General features: G+C 39.1%; 2 protein-coding genes across 2 annotated transcripts in view; one reads left to right on the plus strand and one right to left on the minus strand.

Moving 5' to 3' along the window:
- LOC125240713 (transcription termination factor 5, mitochondrial-like) overlaps positions 1 to 14035 on the plus strand; it is a 33186-nt gene that overhangs the window by 8905 nt on the left and 10246 nt on the right. The window lies entirely within an intron of this gene.
- On the minus strand, positions 988 to 8518 carry LOC125240715 (retinal homeobox protein Rx-like). The gene is made up of 3 exons (XM_048148742.1): positions 7942 to 8518; positions 3852 to 3975; positions 988 to 3762 (listed from the first exon to the last, which is right to left on the minus strand). Exons 1-3 carry the CDS (start codon positions 8292 to 8294, stop codon positions 3139 to 3141), a joined length of 1101 nt encoding a protein of 366 aa, XP_048004699.1. The 5' UTR covers positions 8295 to 8518; the 3' UTR covers positions 988 to 3138.

Consider the following 14035-nt stretch of genomic DNA (forward strand, 5'->3'; position numbering starts at 1 on the left):
CTATGTACCTGACGTGTAATATTTTATTTTATCAACAAAGGCATAATAAAGGAGTTTATTGTATTTTTGTATGAAAATAAAAAATAGGAAAGCAATATAGTAATAGTCAAATATTCCATTAAAAAAATATAAAGAAAACTTAATAAATCCCAAAAAGTTCAAATAATTTAAAAAAACTTCGGAATGGAACTCAGGATCTCCTGCTTCATAGTCGGTGCATTTGACCGAGACGCCATTTCGATTTACACTAGCAGTATCGAAATATATGATATGTATCTTTATTGACAAAATGCGTCATTATTTCTGAGTCATTGAGTTAACTAAACCAATATCTTTAATAATTACTTGTCAAGAGCCAAGTGTCACTGATGACAATGTCAACTAAAAATGCGCGAAATATGACGGCTCTGTGTCTGTACACAAAATTTGGCACGCACATTTACGTAAAATTAATAACAAATTCACATGGATTTGTCCATGATTTCTGTATGAAACAATGTATTTCATTCAATACCGCGACGATGGATAATGTATAGTAGATGTATGAGCATATTTTTGTTTAGTTGTTGTGTGCGGTGAATAAATGGGAGATGTTTATTGTATGGAAAGCGAACCACCTTAATATATGAAACGTCATAGGTATGTTATTAATGTTATTATTTTGTCAGGGAGATATATTTATGTAAATAAAAGACTCGTTTAAGCACATCATTAATATTATTGAACATTCCTGTAAATTGGCAACCTGGCGTCAACATTTGCAATCTCTCGAACGTCGTGCATTAAATTTATATCCAATATTGCTTTCAAAATCTTCGGCTATAAAAACGAACAAAAGATAATCACTCCCGTGCAAATAAAAGAGACACGGCGATATTGATAGCTCACCCCTGGGCGAGAAACTATAAACATCGCCGTGTCTCTTTTATTTACGCGGGAGGGATTATCTTTTGTTCGTTTTTATAGCCGATAGCTCATAGCTTACTAGCTCGCGGTGGGACCAGTGCCTAATTGAAATATAAACATATTTCAATGCCTAATAAATATAATGCTGTTTCATTTATTTAATATATGAAACGTCATAGGTATGTTATTAATGATATATTTATGTAAATAAAAGACTCGTTTAAGCACATCATTAATATTATTGAACAATCCTTTAAATTGGCAAACTGGCGTCAACATTTGCAATCTCTCGAACGTCGTGTATTAAATTTATATCCAATATTGCTTTCAAAATCTTAAGCTAAAATATGTATGAATGTAAACATAGACATGCAAAAGGTAAAAACATAATAAGTAATGTATAGCTAGGATTACAATTTCTTGCCTTAAATTATATTTATTATCCTACTTAACTACATCGTTTAAAGTAAAAACTTTGTATAAAAGTACTAACATTATGGCTATTACTACTAATAATTTTCTTTTCTTCGCCGTCAACAATTCGTCAATTAATTAACTACATCAAACAAGGAGATCTGTTGTATTATTTTCAATGCATTTGTTAGCTATAGGATTTTTTTAATCTGCCACTTAAATTAAATATAAATGTATTAATCTGAACATATAAACTTACAAATATAATTCTTTATATAGTCTTTGCAAAATATCTTTGCATAATTGTAAATATGCATTTAATTAATACATCTTAAACGGTTGGCACATCATATTCACGCAATTTACTTATATTTACATTAAATAATCATGACAATTATCTACAATTAAATCATTACTGTTCTTTGGTTATATTAGCTGTAGACTGGAGAAGGCAACTTAATGAAAATACTAGCCTAATAATACAAATATTTCGTAACAATCTCGGGCACTCTAGCCAAGCGAGCAATCGTTGACGATCCGTAACGTCTCGTAGTTTCTCTCTCTATCGCTTTTCTGTATTGGCACGATAGAGAGAGAAAACCATGAAACGATGCGGAGAGGCATATAGCGCACGCTTGGTTAGAGGGCCAGTTAAGAACATGTCATATTTTGTAGCACCCACCACACAATCGACCACTACTCATAAACTCTGTTTTTACTCTTTCTGCCTACCTACTCTTTAAACCTGTTTTACTTTGAAAACAGAAGCAGTGAGAAAATACTCGTGTCTTTTACCCATTTAGCTATAGTATTTTTTAAACTCTAAGGACATGGGCGGGGTGGCCCATGTCAAGAAGCAGTTAAAAGGTGCAAGTAAATGATTTTGATAAGAGGTACTCTAAAGCCACCAAGATTTATTTAACTTATTAGGATTCTAATCATTTTTCTTAAAATATGTTGGTCTGAAACATCAATGCAACAATTCAAAAGTGGCAACGTCGTAGTGTCGTCCCGTTTTCTCACACATATTTATTTGAAAGGGATAACACTACGATGTTGGCACTTTTAAATTTCCACTCTTTTTGGTCAGACTGTAAGTATAGGTACCCTTTGTCTTTGAAAAATACTATAGTCATGACAATAAATAATGAAACCATGACGAGTAATGTTATCAGTGTTTTTCAAGTAGACAGTAATTAACTTACGAAAAAAATGTAATAATATCCGGATATACTTATTACCCGAAGGCTTTTGAAATCTAGTATTTTGTCTCCTAACTTATTATAAGTTTAACCTAAAACAATAAGGCACAAGGAATGCACGAGAATATTTAATATTACTAAATATGAACAACATCCATAACGAAATATTCAATTTTATAGCTGATATTTTGAAATCCATGTTCAATTGCACGTGTGTGCTCACAGCGAGCATAGAGCAATATAAAAAATACTATACTTACTAATTAATGTCATCAACTTTAAACGAGTAAGTAAATATTTGATTCATAGTAAATCGCAGCCATATAATAATTTAATGTTATATCTAAACTTACCTACCTATCGAGTGCCTACTATTACTAGGTTAAGATATAAAATGCTCTTTCATGATAACGTAACACGACTAATCGGACTTATCTAAATAAAATCGTTTTTCATGACCGGTAATAGGCTGATTACACATGTTTTATCAGCATCAGCACAGTCAGGTTCTATCCCACCGACTGCGCCATAATGATCTCGTACTTTTCGACTTAATTAGATAATACTCCTTTTCGAAATTATTCTTGAATCATGGATATTTTCGAAAAGGAGTATTTCAATTCAAAAAAGGGGGAAGTGCGGTGTAGGGCTGGTGGGAGGTGGGCTCCACCTTGACGACGACGGGCTGGGCGAGGTCCGCGTGGCGCTCCGGGTCGTAGGGGGCGTGCTTGTCGGGGAAGTCGTCGGGCGCGGGGTAGCGCGGCGCCTCCTCGTGCAGCGCGCACGGCGGGTACTTGTCCTCGTGCTCGTGCGCGCGGTACTCCAGCTTGTCCTCGTGCGGCTCCAGCTGCGGCGAGTGCGCCGCCATCATGGGGTAGTCGCGCACGCCCAGCGGCGGCGGGCTGCCCTCGCCGTACTCGTAGTGCCGCGGGGCGAACATCTGCCCGTCGTGCCCGTTCAGCACCGTGGTGTATGAGTAGGCGGGCTGCGCGTTGAACCCGGGGTAGCCGGCGCCGCCCGACGACAGCAGGTGGTGCGAGGGCAGCTCGTACGAGTGCTGGTAGGACCACGAGTCGGCGGGCGCCGGCATGCCGTTCTGCGGGAAGGCGGGCAGGTTGCCGCCGATGCCGGAGAACCCGCCGCCGAGGGTGGTGGAGCTCGGTGAACTTGAACCTATGTACCCAGTTTTCCGTGGAGGTTCGCGCTTTCGCCACTTCGCTCTTCTATTTTGGAACCATACCTAAAAGGTAAGAAAGATTTTTAGAATTGACCCTCTATAAATAACGTTAAGTATTCTTGTATTTGGTTAAAGCAAACAAATCTATGTACCTGTACTCTTGATTCAGACAAGCTGAGCTTCAGCGCAAGCTCCTCTCGCGCGAACACGTCCGGGTAGGGCGCTCGCTCGAACGCCCGCTCTAGCTCCTCCAGCTGGTATGCCGTAAATGTCGTTCTGGGAACAATTTATTTATTTATTTATTTTTATTTCAAATACGTTATACAGTATGACAATAAAAACCAAAGCACTGAGTAACTAAAATACATAAAAGCATAACAAATAAACACATCAAAGTGAGAAAAAATCACATCACAAATTATCTAGATTTAGGTGACAACGTAACGTCGAGGCTTCGTTGCGTCGTCTGAATACAATAATTCAATTATAATAATTGGCTAATCTTTAGTAGGTGCTTATAAATTAAACAGTTTTATTTCGACCTCCTTAAATTATAAATTATTTTTAAATACATCACCACAAAACTGCAACTGCAACTTATGACGAGTTACAAGTCAAACAGATAATTTCTATTAAGTACTTTGGTTTACCCCTCATTTACGCTAATAGTTTGTTTGATATCCGTCATAGCTTGATGGAATGTAATCAAGTATTCACATACTCGTAGAGTCACAGGCCCGCAGTAAGTTGATAGAGTAAATAGTTCAGTTCAGGGTATAAACGTATCACGAAAGCATTTAACCAGCTAACAGGTCAACACGCACGAAACGTGGCCAATTAAACGACCTGCATAAATATGAGCTCAATTAAATATTCACAAATAATGGATGTTATCAGCGCATCCACCATCTGACGCGTGCAATATGGCTGCGGGCGCACGCGCACGCGACGCGCGGAAATTGATTGAGCGTGAAACGAAATGTACCCCACGGAGAACTCTAATTGCCTGCCAATAAAATTAGGAGTATAGCTATGCTATTAAATTTTACCACCCGTATTACCCGTCGTACCTAATCGCCGTTTTGTCAGGGAGGATGAGGAACAGCGCCGAAATTCTTATAAAACCAAGTGTTTACGTAACGACGAATGAGAAGAAGACCACTCAAAAACAAAAGACCCCTTCGATCATCTCTGTCAAGTCTCTCCGCTGTTATCTAAATCAATTCCGTCACTTATATCTACATAAAACATCAACATACCCTTATGTCCTGAACCGGGGTTAGGCCACTGCGTGCATTACCCTATTAAGCTTCCCGGGATACAGCAGCCGAGATGGCTAGCGCGATAGAGCAATTGCCCTCCCGCCGACATACGGGTAATTAATCGCTCAGTCGGTGTTGGCTGCTGGGGTGTCGTTCTCTTCACACGCCAAGCACACGCTTAGACCGAACCAGTATAAAAGGTCTTTAGCCCCTTAACAACTACGCATTATCAGAGTTCAAAGATCTCTTTGTTAATGTCTCACAAGAGCGTTTTACAAAACGCCTGCATGAACGTATTGTTGGTGCGCGTTAAAATTTGAAATAAATTCTTATCTCAGTCTTGGAATCTTGCTGATTGTGTTATTGATATTCTTACTCAAATTGGCACCCCTTCTTATTTCAGTGAATATTAACGGATATAGTGCAGATAGTGGTTTCCGTACCTTATTATGATACCGGATTCACTTAACAGGCTTGCCATTAAGACTGTTCCATTATTTAGCCCGCTATAAGAAGATTAGGAAGGCTTATTTAGTCAATAGATTTTTACTGTATTTTAATGTAACAAGCAATAATAAGGTCTGTTAACATTAAACCCTGAATCTTTTGAAACTATAGGTAAAATGATAGTATCTAATTAATAGATGTCGGAAAACTCTCAAGCTAAGTAAAATAATCCTAAGTACATAGGTACTCGTAGGTACTTGTACAAATTATCAATTCGTTTATATTTTTATCGAGTTAAAACGTATACCTAAGGAATCCCTCCACCATATGTTGTCATAATTTAAAAATCATTGAATTAGCTATGCAAATAATAGTGTTGGGGTGCGTCGCGATGAGTAGAACATTTAAACAGGGGTCGCATGCGCCACCTGTGACCGCGCGTGCCAGCACTTCGCCGCCCCGCAACTCTGACGTGCTCTATTTGTCATCACATATATTGAAGCGTGCTACGTGCTCGGAAATATCTGAACGTTCCACACATTGAAACTATGACGATGATTACTCCTTATTATTCAGAAATTAGGACTCGATTGTGTAAAACATCGACAGAAGATAAGTCAATCGTAATATATCGGAAGTGTTTGTGGTCGACAGTGTAATACTAATAGTACTAAAGCCAGTCGTATTTTGTTACAATGTAGACTGCTAATTCAGAATTTAGTACGAAGTCAAAGTCAAAATAAATGAACGCCTATAACCTATAGCAGCTGCAAGTATACTATAATACTACCTATAGTACATTGTGCAACAAGGGGAGGAAGTTGAATATTACTAACGAGAGTCAAGTTAAATCGCGACGGCTTGCCGGAGCGATTTAAACACTCGAGCTTGTAATATTCATACTCCCCGAGTTACACACAATGTTTTTCATCACACTCGCAATGTAAAAAATATGTAAATAGATGTAAAAAAGTTAAGTACGATACAAGAAATTTCATTATTCCCTTGGGAGAACGATTTTTCTATAACTCACGCTTCGCCTGCGTGCAATAGCACATTTAAAGTGCGGGTGTGATGAAAAAAGTATTGTGCAGTTTCGCAGTAAACGTACCTATTTCTAGCATTTTTTATGAATTTCTTAAATCTTTGATTACCTCATAAAATATTAAGTAAGTACATTGAACTAAATGCACTAAACATTTTCTTTGTTTTATTGAATGGTGTAGAAATCCATTATAGGAGTATAGTGGTTGCTACATCTCATATCCTTTTCTGTCTTCGCTACGCTCAGCTCCAGCTCAGTCGACTGTCCTGTCGACATGTATTGTCTATTCCGTCGGTAAGATCTTCTTTCCCATATCTATAGCCTGTCAACCAAATTTTGGCAGTAGCAATGTACATCAAACTAAAGTATGGTATCCCTATGAAACGAACAAAAACCAGCAGTGCACGTCGAACAGCAACAGATATTTTTTTTTCAAGGGGCTCGCTCCTTCCTTACGAATTAGATAATGTATTAAAAAGGGACTGATATATGCTAGTTATTTCTCTTTTTGGTAGGTCGGAGATTTCCACAGATAAGATACAAATGACACGCGAACTTCCACCGTTTTTCAAAACTAGTGTTGCTAGCCCGCGAATTTTCAAATTTGCCGCCTTTTTCTAGTGACAAGATTTGGTTGATAATTATCATTTCGTTTAGATACGCTTAAGTATGTATCTTTATTAATGATAAGTCATATTTTTTCTAAGCTATTACAAAATAACGATTTTACAACGACCTGTATTCTATATATCAAATCAAAATTTAGTTCACCTCTTGCTCTAGCCGTGGAGCTCTAGCATTGAATCACTGTTGTATTTTTCGTAAACTCTTGTTTTGACACGAGCCCATTATGTTACCGTCTTCGTAGCGCGTAGCAACCGTAGCATGCTACGAAGACGCTTGTAGACTTCACACGCCTTTCCTTTTTTTACCCTCATATTTAGTATTGAGATTTACACTTTCTTAGTAAGGTACAGCGGGCTAAATCTCGACTGGAGGGCAATTGTAACTGATCCATTTTCTCCATTATTAGTATTATTACACTACGATGTTGAGTTCTACATGTATCCACTGAACATGCCTACCATATTTAACCGATGGACACTCTATTTAATAATGCAAATATTGTAAAACATGGAAAAAATGGACCAGTTACATTTGACCCCCAGTCGAGATTTGCCCCGCTATACCTTATATTAACTCTAGTGATTATTTTGACAGTCGTAACATGCACATTCACACACGCACTCGTTTTGTACAAAATACGCTATAGTTATGTAAATTTATAGACATAATATAATAAATATGACGTACCTAACGTAAAATTAGGTATAGTTTATTACTTTATAGTCGCAATACTCGCAAAAGCACAAAAAATATAACAAATCGCCGCGCAGAGCATATATGTATAAAAATCTTAAATAAAAAGCAATGGACAGTTATTAAAAGAAATAGAATATAGTAGTTTCAGTAAATGAAGAGGCTCACCTGGTTTTCTTTTTCTTGATGCCATTATTGTCGTTTTTCTTCTTATCGCTCTTCTTGGTGGCGGTGGAAGGCGCGGGCGGGGGCGGCGGCGCGGGCGCAGGCGGGTGCGGCAGCGGCAGCGCGTGCTCGGCGCCCGCGCCCTGCAGCAGCAGCGGCTCGTCCTTGCGCTTGGGCTCGCCGAACACCGGCAGCTCGTGGCGGTACTGCAGCTCGCCGCCCGCGTCCACCACCACCTGCACGTGCCGCTCCTTGCCGAACTCCCCGAACATGTGCTCCTCGAAGCTGGGCTGTTCCATGCCTCCCCCGGGCTCGAAGGCGCACTCGTAGCGCGCGCTGTCCCCGCACACGTACATGTAGCCGTCGGCTGGCGGCGGGTGCGGGCCCGCTACCTCCGTTCCCACCTCGCTGGGCTCCGTCGCGGCGAGCTACCTGCCGCACCTCTAGCCTCCGTGTCTCCGACACCCGACACCTAGCGTCGACCGATTTATCGACTGCTATATTAAACAATTTGACTTCATTTAGCCGGGCCCTCGGGATCGACGAACGCGCGCGCCGTTCGTTTCGTCGCGTCCGTCCCGGTTAAGTGACTTTAATCAACTTTAACGAACTAACCGAATTTGCTCTACGGTTGGTCAATTTATATTATCATAATATGTCTCTCCGCACGGCTGTTGAGCCAATGAGTAGGGCGACGGAGACGCGCCGCGTGCACGCGGGTGCGGCATATTCGTTCGTAATGTCAGGCGGCGAGGGAGGGTTTGCGTTGCAGGCGCCGGTCGGTTAGGACCGCGGGCCGGAGCCGCGCGGGAGCCAATAGCGCGCCGGCGGCGCCACTCCCCCTGCAGGTCCCCCTCGAGCGCCGGCTGCGGGCTCGGCGCTGCCGCCGCTCGCCGCGGCCGCCGCGCACCATGCGGGATTCCCACAACCTCACCCGATATATTTGTTTGTCTCGATGGTATTGTGGGGCGCGAACACCCACATCATTATTGTAAAAGTCCATAGCACTTCATTGTAAATCCGTATCAGCGCAACTCATATGTCTCTTACATGATTTATAGCCGTGGGAACAGCGTTTAAATAAGTATCTACAATAATAATTACCAACAATCTACAAAAAAGTTGATTTTGCCATTTTTATTTTAAACTCTTAACATTGAGATTAGTGAATGTTATTTTTTATATAAAATTTTCCGGTGCCGCAAGCTGCATTATGAATCATAAAAGTCTCGAATCAAGATTAGAGCAATAATAACATTGACTAATATTTACATTTACGTTCTTTTTACTTAAATAAAGGAAGGAAGAAAAGATGTTACGGTAAGAAAGTAGTCTCCGAGGTGAGACAAGACGCTCGGCCGAGACGGTCAGCAGCGGCGCGCGGCGGCCGCGGCGCGGGCGCACTGCGCCGTACGCGCCGCAGCCACCGCTTAATTATTCATTAACGGTTATTACTGGGGATTATTAATAAAACATTTGCCCTGACTATTGGCACTTAGATTAACGTCGAGGGAGTAATGGCGCATTTCAGCAATTTCGGTTGTTATTTAATTGAAGTCAATTTAGATGATCAGAGTCTATTTAGGTTGGTGCTGGCGCTCGCCAGCGGGATCTCGGCTTCATTGGGCTTATTGGTGACTTTCAGACAACACGAATTGCACTCGCTGATGCACTTTGTCGCATTCGGACTGGCGGAGTTCGTGGAAAGTGGGTCGACGTGACTACGGAAGGTGGCTCACCGTTGTACCTGTGTATTTTTCATGAGTGACCTTGTGTGCCCGTGGATTGGGATTGCGTTGTTATGGTGGACGTGCTGGGAACGTTTGTCGCGATGTGCATAGCATCCTGTGCGTGCATGTCGGCTCTCGGACATTTTGATGGATGTGTCATGCGCGGGACGATGTAACCGGAAGTACCTACTGAGTCAGAATTCACAAGAAAAATCACACACGACAAACCCTTGATATTTTATAGGTATGTACTTATATGCTATTAGTACCTAAAGCTATGTATAAAAGATAGCGTCCGGAAAATAGCATTCTCTCAAAATAGTTGCGTATGTTGTAAAACTTCATAGCTAAATACACATATACAGAGAATTGTGTTATTTTAATTGATTAAAAGATTTGCATTACAATCATGCCATTCATGCCCAAAGCATACAAATATTGTACACACGAGCACGGTTTGCTACGATCGATTGCACGTAGGCGTAACGGATGTTATAGAAACAGCTTTTACCTAGAGAGTTATACAATTTCTAATACCTAAACTTGATTTCTCTTTTAACATATATTTTTATTGAAATTGTGATGAAAGACGCTGTGTTTAACTCAGGGCTATAGAATTGTACAGTATTTAAATCTATAGGTACTCTCTTTTGCAATATGTATTTAACTTGGGTACCGTTTTCCTTTATTTATTTATTTATCTTTGAATATTGTTCAAAACGTGGTGTGCCTGTACTTATTATTCAATTATTATGTGGATAAAACTAAATGACTTTTGTAAAACTCCTCCATTTAACTTTCTTTCTTTCTAGCAACTACGAGTATGTTCTATCTGAAAAATATTATTTCCGTGAAACATTTTTATTCACTAATAAACCATTTAGAACTAATGTAAAATACCCTATAATGGATGGTGATGCCATTATGGACAAAAAAACACAAATCCTTAAATTTTTATTAAAAACTAATTTTAGATATCTAAAATTAGTTTTTAATAAAAACTGGCGGCAATGTACCGTAAACTAAAGTCATAGAGCTGTTTAATTTTGAAGTTTCATTTAATTCGGTTATTTCTGAAGGTTTTGGCGGCAAGATAAAAGTCATCAGTGTACTTAAAAAATATCAAGACAAATTCTTAGTAATGTTGCTAAGAGAGTTGAGTTCATGTATAAAATTTTATCTTAAACTGTCCATGATTGGGTCCGTTACCTTAGGTAGTATTAGGTAATTGTTGTTTCGCGTCTACAAAACGTTATCGCTATATTCCGGGAAATCCGTGCCACATGCTACGACGTAGACAGTGTACCCACGCTCTATTTTCTTTAAGTTTGCTTAATTTTAACAGGATACGTGGTGAAATCCACAAATGCTTACGATAATATCGTTGCCGTAGCTATAAATCTCTATCGTACTTCCGTATTGGCGCTACAGAGCCGAACTGTGTTTCGATTGGCGCCTAGCGTCAATGATTGTCATTTCGGCTAAGCCGGCTGATCAACTTGATAGTTACAAGATCTAGTAACTTTTTAGACGAATATCATTTATAATTTTTTTGCGCTACTTATTTAATTGATTTGTTTTTTTTTTTTCATTTAGTCTTAAAACATTTAGTGCAGAGAGTTGCCTATGCTATAAAATATACCTACGTGCCACATAAGGGTATTTCACTAAAAAAAGCTGGCCAAAATTATTTTTATAAGTAAGGTAACGGACCCAATCATGGACAGTTTAAGAATAAATTCTGCTTATTTTTGATATTTCACTGATACATGTAAAAATTCTACCGCCAAGCGTGTTAAAACTTGAATGTCCTATCCTTCTTTTTACATATTTCAAGCGTATTGGAGAATAGGTATACTGCTAATGGTTTCCTCATGGTTAACAAACATTTTTCTCTAGTAATGCATCCCCCATTATGGACAGTGAAATAAGTTTAAAATTTTACTTTTAAAGCCAACTGATACTCAATGAGTCAATTTTATATAGATATATATATACCCCAAATAAAATTAGTTTGCGTTATTTTTAACATAGGATTGTTTCTTGTAAATTTTGGTTTCGTAAATTGTTCCTTGTTCATCATAGGAGATATGCAGTTTTCCGGTTCCAGTTATGGATACTCGCAAAATAACACCATTTCTTTATATCTTTGGAGTAACAAACTAGTATGTTTTATACCTTCTCTCATGGTTAATACAGTAAGTAAAACTCATTCAAGTTTACACCGAGTATTATTTACTAAGAACATTATTACTAACAACATTACTAAGAATTCGTCCTGATATTTTTTTCAGTAAACTGATCATTTTAATCTTGCCGCCGAATCCTTCAGAACTTCAATTAAGCAGCTATTGAATGAATGCATGTGAAATAATTATAATTATACTGACGATCATAATGTAAATTCGTATAGGTTAACATAGCGTAATTTATTTATAATGTAATTTATCATTATGAAATAAATAAAACTAAACTAAACTATGACTCTTGTTTATGGTACAACAATGCTGTCAGTTTTTAAAAACTAATTTTAGATACTTATTTTTAAGGATTTGTGTGTTTTTTGTCCATAATGACATCACCGTCCATTGTAGGGTATTTTACATTAGTTTTGGTGTCAATCCAAATATGCCAGCTTTTTAGTGAAATACCCTTATGTGCGTGCGTCGTATATCTTACAAAATCTTTTGTTGCGATGCATACCTTGTTGTAATTATTGTAACTCAATATGCGCATCTACGCAGACTATTTTACAGCCAAAGCTAAAAAACAAAAAAAATCGAATGTGCTTTTTAACGTTATAAAAACAAACGAAAGATTATTAGGAAGGCATGGTTTTTATATCAACGTGATATTTGTACGCGTTCCTATGAGATATAACTGCTCATGTCTGACCGACATGCGGACGGACGCTCAAAGTCACAAAACACAATCCTAAAGGAGATCCTATGTAAAAAATAATGTGATGCTCTCCAGCAGCCCCACTTTGCGTTTTGCAGTCCAGGCGCCTGATGGGAAGTAGTCATCGCTGCAAATGGACTTAAGCAATATCAGGCGAGCCACTTACGGTGCTGTTACACGGGCAACACAATTGCCAGCATTTCACATACTATTGCCGTGTTCTTTCAATACGCACCAACGAACTATGGAGCAAACGCGACAGTGGTATGTGAATTGCTGGCAATTGTGTTACCCGTGTAACAGCACCTTTAGGCGTTGGCGACCTTTGGGAACTAAATTTGATTCTTGAAGAACCCCATGTCATAGCGCAAGGAAATACCTCAGAAGGTATATCATTCCACAACTTGCCGGGTCTCGGCAAAATCGAGCAAGGCTCCATAAATCAGTAACGCACCTACAACCCTTATCGTGTTTAGGGTGTCCATGGGTGGCCATGATTGCTTACCACCAGGAGATCCGTCTGCTCTTTCGCCTCCTATTTCATGAAGAAGGAGAGTGTTTATGGCTCACCTTTGTGTGTTTTCCGGAACCATAGTTTCTCAGAGCTTGTACCATTTCCAAAAGAAACTCATTTAATAAAATATGCGTTATGTTATAAGGGTCCTCTTCACATTTCAGGGTTCCGTCACGCCGACAAAGTGGTAAAATAAAAAGTGGAAAAATATGTTAATAATATAAATCTATAAAACATCAGACTAAATCAAATCCATCAATTTATTCAATATTTGTGAGTGTGCACTGGAAAACGTCCCACTTTATCGGTTACCATTAAGATGAGATTTACTTTGAATAAACTGACAAAGCGGCTTTATAGCAATCGACAAAGTGGGACGTTTTCCCGTGCACACTCACAAATATTGAATAAATTGATGGATTTGATTTAGTCTGATGTTTTATAGACAGTATTTTGTTCGTGTTGGTGTGGTGAAAATTTTTGTGTTTCACTCGGTGGCAAAGTTTGTTTAACCTTCGTGCTCAAGATTCCACTTTTTGAACCACTCGCGCGAGCGTATCGCGGTTCAATATTGGAATCTTTCGCTTCCTCGGGTATCAATATTGACACGTGCGGTTAAACAACTACTTTGCCCCCTTGTAAAACAAATAACTATTAATCATGTTTAGGGTAGGTACTTTATAGGATCACTTTGTTTTCTGTCTGTCAAGACCTTTTATGTCGGAACCGCCACAGTAAAAAGTAACAAATTTCCCGGTCACTCGCCAGTTAGCTAATACTTATGGGGTACCTAATAAAGTATTACGATTTGTTGCCACAAATGATCTTCATTTCGTAGCTTGACACTCACGTGTAGTAGAAAGCCTAGTAGAGTGCATAGAGTGTTTGTCAGAAGCCGTTGTAATCTTCCTCTTCGCTAGAAATTGGTGGACTCCTGACTTAACATATAGTT

Source organism: Leguminivora glycinivorella, chromosome Z (assembly GCF_023078275.1).
Source record: "Leguminivora glycinivorella isolate SPB_JAAS2020 chromosome Z, LegGlyc_1.1, whole genome shotgun sequence".
Lineage (NCBI taxonomy): Eukaryota > Metazoa > Arthropoda > Insecta > Lepidoptera > Tortricidae > Leguminivora > Leguminivora glycinivorella.